The sequence below is a fragment of the Berghia stephanieae genome, chromosome 11 (genome assembly GCF_034508935.2).
Source record: "Berghia stephanieae isolate SIO BIC M18660-M18661 chromosome 11, UCSD_Bste_1.3, whole genome shotgun sequence".
NCBI lineage: Eukaryota > Metazoa > Mollusca > Gastropoda > Nudibranchia > Aeolidiidae > Berghia > Berghia stephanieae.
Genome location: NC_088370.1, coordinates 34,496,152 through 34,503,281, shown reverse-complemented (window position 1 = coordinate 34,503,281; position 7,130 = coordinate 34,496,152). Strand labels below are relative to the sequence as shown.

The 7,130-nt window shown below is 34.1% G+C and overlaps 1 protein-coding gene across 2 annotated transcripts in view; it reads left to right on the top strand.

Annotated features, from left to right (window-relative positions):
• Nucleotides 1-335: 335 nt before the first annotated feature.
• Nucleotides 336-7,130, top strand: part of LOC144956488 (uncharacterized) — a 40,482-nt gene continuing 33,687 nt past the window's right edge. Inside the window, exons 1-5 of one of the 2 annotated variants that reach the window (XM_078887025.1) lie at nt 336-546; nt 646-743; nt 3,814-4,059; nt 4,996-5,121; nt 6,831-6,937. In XM_078887025.1, coding sequence (XP_078743151.1) covers nt 3,825-4,059; nt 4,996-5,121; nt 6,831-6,937 — 468 coding nt within the window. In that variant the 5' untranslated portion in view covers nt 336-546; nt 646-743; nt 3,814-3,824. The remainder of the gene's footprint in view (nt 547-645; nt 744-3,813; nt 4,060-4,995; nt 5,122-6,830; nt 6,938-7,130) is intronic. The other variant, XM_078887026.1, reaches the window with a different exon arrangement.

The following is a 7,130-nucleotide window of genomic DNA, read 5'->3' as shown; positions in this document are numbered from 1 at the left end:
TTCGATAATCTCTTAAAATGCGTTGATTGTTTAACAAAATCAATATAAATATGGTCAGAATATAACTAAAAATACAAACAAAATCTAATCAAATGAAAAGGGAGCACTCTGTTTTCTTGCCAGCGAAAAAAAAAACAAAAACAAAAAAAAACTATTATAATAATAGGCCATGCTCTATTGATTTTATCAAGCCGGTAACATTATAATATTATTTTGTTATTGTTTTCATTTGTCATTATCTACACAATAATAAAAAGCAACCAGTGATTCTGTGTGCTTTTTAACTTTTCAATTTAAATGATATAAGTTAGAAGCAATATTTTTGCTTTTTTCAGCCTGTGTTCAGCTTTTATGTTGAGTGGCCGTGACCCTCATTATAAGCCCCCCTCCTCCCCCCCAGAAGGCACAGGGATTGGTTGGTTAGGGAGAGGCGGGGCTTAAACTGCAATGAATGACACTTGATGATTTGGTAGGCTATGTAGGATCTTCCTCCTCATGCATGATCGTAATGGCGTGCTTGGAACATCGAAGACACACCAGAAGCCCGTAAGATTTATTCAGTTTTGCATTCATATTTTACTTTATTGATAAAGTAGTTTATCACTATAATTACTCATATCACCTTTTGCTTTTGATCTTTTACAGGCATTGATAAAGGGAGACTTCCTATGATGAAGTGTTACTGACGGATGTTCAACCTAGAGTAGAGAACAAGACTGACTTTCACTTTTAAAAAATCAAAGGTATAAATTTCTGGATTAAAAAAAATAATTGTTATCAATAATTTTATGTGTCTAGAAAACTTAATACAGTTATCACCAATTTAAAAACAGTTTTTGTAAGCCAATATTTTAATGAAAGGGCTGGGAAAATGGTTCAATCCTTTACAGTGAACATACCAGAGACAAAGATTCACCATGTCTGATGAATATCATAAGTGTAAAATCCCCATGGATTTTTTTTTCATAATGATACAAAATATTTTTTAACAAAATACTTACTTATTCATAAGCATTGAATATTACTCATTAAGGCACAATAAGTGAAGATGTATAGTTTTTAACCATAACCATGAATCTGTCAGATATCATTTCAAATAATTCATACCAAAGTAGCTCATCAGCTGCTCTGATATAATTTGAGCACAAAAGTACTAGTCTATTATCTACGTCATTAAGAGTATAAGTGTAAGTCTGACAAAGCTTACGAAAACTGTACAACAAAATTCTTAATCTCACATTCAATTGGTCAACATCTTGAAGGATGAGTATATCCTTTAATTCTATTTCTCAACTAATGGAGCTACTAATAGATAGATACCTGACATAGTGACAACAGTAATAAAAGACACTTTGTGGAAAGGAACATAACCATGTCTCTCGGACAGTCGTCAAAATGTAAACAATGGCAATGATTGATAAACATAGCAAACTTACTTACTTATGTCTCTTGTCTCCTGGCGAAGCATAGGGCCTCAACAGCACTTCCATTTTCTCTTCTTCTGTCCTTGTCATAGACCTTTGCCTCACTCCAGGTAAGATTGGAGATGCACAAATCTTGTGAAGGCTTCTCCTTGTCTGTTTTGGACGACCCCTTTTCCTCTTGCCCTGTGGGTTCCATTCGAGAGCCTGCTTAGTTATATTACAGGGCTCTTTCCGCAGGTTATGGCCAACCCATCGCCACTTTCTGCGTCTGGCCTGGACAGCCATTTGCTCTTGGTTTGTTCTTGTCCAAAGGTCAGAATTTGGCACTTTGTTAAAACATTTCAACTTGAGGATTGGTCGAAGACAACGATTGACAAAAGTTTGTATCTTGGCTGGTGTTCGCCAAGTCTCTGACCTATAGAGCAGGATTCTGGGTAGACGAGCATTGATTCCCAATCCATCACTAAAAGTTGCTATATTTTTTTAATGGTAATTGCTCATTTATTTTTAGTCTGTGAGTTGCTCATCCTAAAGGACTGCAATAGACATTATTATTTATTGTATAACCCTTAATGTTGGAAACCAGTATAGTGAGTAGGATAAGAGAATCGTGCTTTTTCAGTAGGCTTAAGATAGGATGATATGTGAATCAAAGTGTTTTCTCATTCCGGAACAAGCTAAACAGTAGGAGAAATGAATGTGGATGTATGCAGAAAATCTGACATTTAAATGATTTTATAGATTGAGGATAATTAATCACTTTGGTATTAGAGTTGGAAGATTAGAATATGGCCCATTGTACCGGCATGTTTTAGTCCTGTCCTTAGTTAAAGTCAAAAAGATGCTGCAGTAACATCTGATGGTCTCACAGCGGTAGTATAGGTATATATCATATTCACGTGAATATAGACAGCCTTGAATGAGGGGAACTTTATCTGGACAACAAAAAATTATATATAAATATATGTATGTATATATATATATAAGAAAAATATACTATAATCAAACAACCTCATGAAGCCACACTCAACATGAAAAGTGAGATCTACGGAAGATGTCCCCATCGGCGTAAATTCCTGTTAAGCAACTTTAAACCGGAACCACTTCAAGAAACAACAACAGTCAACAAAACAACTCAGTCCTGACGATGGCAAATTAAGCCTGAAACATTAATGTAGACTGTCTCAAACATTGTGGTAAATATTTTAAATAATAATAATAATATATATATATATTTTGTTTTTGTGTTTTATGTAGATGGAACGAAGTTGACGTCACTCAGCTCTTTGTTATTGTATTTTAATAATTAGTTCTCACTAAATTCTATCAATCAGACTATAACTGTTTAAAATTATACATTGTTTTGTGTGTTGATACATTATATCCGGCTAGTGGATGTTGTGAGTATTTTAGCTAAACCCAAAGCATCAATTGGTACTTTATTGATTAATAATAGATAATTAATTTGATTGGTATTATGAACCACTCTGGATTGCTGTAAGAAAAATGCCCCGATGAACTTGGGGGAATTAACATACAACGTTGTAGGTGGCACTTGAACCCAGGACCCTTCACTGAAAATACAAACATTTACTACTTAACCAGGCTACCCCATGTCTGGCACTGTTTCATAGAGACCTTTTCTGATTTTATTCAGTTACTCAGATATCACTCCATAATATGATGAGGGTAAATTAGAAAAGTACTTGAAATCTCCAATGGATACCTCCAGATAATTTCTTTTTTCATTGAGTATCTAGTACTCACGTCGTTGACTTCCTACATCGAACAGAAATCATTAGTGACAATATCCTACTGCTTTGCCATACTTACAGTAATTTTTTTTTTTTTTTTCCATTTCTTGTTACTGTTATCAAATTTTTCACAATCTGATGTGCTTATCTTGTCACAGTGCTTATCTCCTAAATGCAGCTATACTGCAAATATAAAATTTAATTGATTCCATTGTGATTTTTATATGACAATTAAAAAAAAAAGAATTGTAAGTCCTTATCATCATTGAACCCTTGTATGAGTTTATTAGTTTTGAAGATTTATTCCCAAGCAAAACTTTATCTTTTCACTCTGTGACAATAGGGAGACAGCTTAGGAATCTCTCTCTCTCTCTCTCTCTCTCTCTCTCTCTCTCTCTCTCTCTCTCTCTCTCTCTCTCTCTCTCTCTCTCTCTCTCTCTCTCTCTCTTTCTCTCTCTCTCTCCCTCTCTCTCTCTCTCTATCTATCTCTATCTATCTATCTTTCTATCTCTATTCATCTCTCTCTCTTACTTTTGAATTCCTATTCAAACTACACAAACTTTGTTAATGAAAGTAACAATTTGATGATTTATGTATTCCATTGAACGTTTTATTCTGATTTTTATTTCGATCAGATAAATTTAAAATGCCACCAAAGCAGAAGCAAAAAGTAGCGTTTAGACTGAGGCAGTTTAATTCACTGTCCCAAAGTCAAAGACTGAAGAAGAAGAAAAAGGCAACTGCTCAACTCGTGAGGAAAAATCCAGCCAAGAGGCCTGCAGCCTCCTCTGTCAGTCCTCGTAGAAAACTTCCACGACTGTCAGAAGATGCAGCCAACAATCAACTGGATTCCAAAACACCGACTGTTCCCACAAACCAAGGTAATTAGTTCTCATTGAGTTTACACTTAATCTAAATATGCTTTTTCTCTTACAAAGTCAGCACTGGTGCACACTAGCTTACTTATTGTTTTGAAATGTTGTAGGTTTAACCCTCACCTTACCAGTCATTTTCAGGATTTTACCCAAAACTTAACAGCCAACTAACACAAAAATATATTTCTTATCACTCAAACATAATAGCAATAAGTTCTTGTGATACATAATTTCTTTAGCAAAACAAGCTCTAAATCAAAGTGTTCGTTTTCTTTAAATTTTATAATGTACAAAAGAAGTCTGAATGAGAAAAAGGATTGCTGTGTCGAAACGAATGTGATCATTTTCCTATGGTTGGTAATGAAAGGGTTAATGGGAAGAAGGTACTAAATGTACCTATATAAGTGACAAACTTGCCCTCAGCAATATTGAATAATGCTTTAATTTCCTGACACTGTGATCTGGCACAATATTTTTATTTTCAACAAGTTTGATTTAATTTAAGATGCTTATTTTGCCCTGCAGACGGAGCCCAAACGTTCTAGTTTGTCCAAAATTGTATCGGATATGTAGGCAGGTCGACTAAAAGCAGCTACGATAATGAAATATATATATAAAAATTATATTACTTTTTCATGCCTGTAGCTCTTGTTAGAATCCTTATTTATTATAGCATGCTTAGTCTTAAGTTATGCTATTGTCTTTAGCCAGGTACTAATACACTCCCCTTTTTGGGTGGGGTAAGATGTGTAAGGGATGCGTTGTATGACCAGAAATTTATGATTACTGGCATTAATTTGTCATTGATTACTGCAAACGACATATTACAAAACAAAGGGTTATATGAAGAACATGATCTTTGTAAGAAAAAAAAAATGTTGCATTTGCTGTTAAATCCTGCAAAATAAGTAAACCCATTTTAAACTCTACTTTTCAATTCAGCGGGTGATAAAGAGAAAGGAGTGAGGACTCGTTTGTCAACTGGAACCCTTGTGATGGCAGGAACGTCTACATTGTCCTCAGTCTTATTTGAAAAGGGATCAGCAGCTTCCTCATCCTCTGATTCCGGTAAGTTCTTTAAAAAATATTTATATATATAAATAAGATATATGAACTTCCTTTTATTCATCCCATAGGGGAAATTAGTCTCTAGGGTCTATTTCAAAGGAAGACTGGAATAACTCATCATCAGCCTTAGTGCAGCGCTGCAAATTGAGCTCGGGCGAGGTGACTTGTGTATTGGCAGGTGGTCGAACTCAGTACCTTTTGGGTACGAAGCAAAGACAGTACCGTTGAGTCATGCTGCCCCTTGCATACTGTTTTTAGTAAAGCATTTGTCATTGTCATAATGAATTTTTCCTCTCACTGTTTATGGTGAATTGTAATGTTGAAATAAAAATAAATGAGATTTTGATAAACCTATTTCTCAATTTGTATCAAGTTTAAATACTGTATTATTTCTTTGAAAAGCACCTTACGCCAAGAAAATGGAGTTAAAAGGGTACGTTCATTTGTTACAGACAAATTGAAGAAAATATATAAGCTATGAATTGAAACAACCTGTGACTTTGACTCTCATAGTAAATAGGCCAAAGCAGGCTAGCAGTGTCAACATGAGTTAAAGTAACAAGAAAAGGGTGTGTTAAATCTGATATTATATCTGTGCATCAATAATTGTATGGTCAAGTTGAGAAAGTGCATGTCTTATTTAAATTTGTAAAAGAAAAGAGGTGTTGAAATGATTGAGTTGGGTGGGGATGCGCTTATGAGGGTTGGTGAATAATATCCAGATAATACGGTATATATTATACCTGTCATATGTATGTTGAAGCTGAAACAACTTCAAAGGCAATGCAATTGTTATGTCATAGCGCAAGACCAAAGAGCTAGACCTCAGCTGGTTGATGGTTCCAATTAATAAGTAAGAAAGTGATAGTTGTAGTTGAAATATTGAATGTTTCCTCTTTAATAATTTTATTTATGTGAAACTCGGACCATACACTAGACTACAACCATTAAAAAAAGAATATCAAATCATCTCACAAGTGTTTGAAATGTGCTGGAAGTTTAGCAAAAATAAGAAGGGAAAAACTGAAGTGTACCAGACATACTTGGATTTTTTTTTTAATCAAGGAAGGAGTTCATAATTTTGCTTTGTCAGACTTTATTGGTAGAAAAAAAAAAGTTTTCAGGATTAGATATGAATTAATTCATTTCATATCTAATCCTGAAAACTTGTTTTTTTTCTACCAATAATTAAATAAATGGCATTGGATACATATCTACCAGCGTGAATTACATATAGATGAAGGTGACAGCAATGTACTTGTTAGCCATCAGTGATACTGGAAATCTTGGGGTAGGTATTTTGTTGATTTTTTAAAATCTGACAAATAGTTGCTTTTGTTTTATCATTATTTGTTTATCATTGTCGTATTTTATGACCCAATCCTTGGAGGAAAAAAAGATAAAACTATTGAACAAACATTTGAGGTAGAAAAAAATGATATTAATTTGACCTATTGCCCTTGCTCTGGTGGCTTTCCTTCTTAGAACTTTTACGGCTTTTTTCCAAGATGTCTTATTGTATGGTGTCTTGTGTTTATTCAAAATTTGATCTTGAATTTTTATGAAATAAAAGGATTAATTACTTAAATTGGGATTTGAATAGAGTTTCTCTGATTACCTTATCAGCTCCATCATTTTGAAATGTTTTGTTATTTAACAAATTTTAGCAGATGTTAATTACCATTTTGTTTTTTATTTTGCTGATACAGAGACGCCCAATGCTCGGAAGAGGAAACTTGAAGATCAGGAATATGAAGAGGGAAATCGTTTGCCCCCAAAGAAACAAAAGATTGGCAGGAATGATGGATCTGGAGAGGTTTGTGGCTTTTGATTCTGGTCATCATCACTTTTACTTTTAGTCTCATTCCACTCTATTCCATATTAAATTTATTGTTGCAGCTTTCAGGTGTTGAAGATAAATGTGACAGACTAGTGGGAGTGGATTGGGTTGATGTACCTTGTAACAATATAGTAGTTTGATGTCTGAAAAATTGAAGATCTTTAATTTT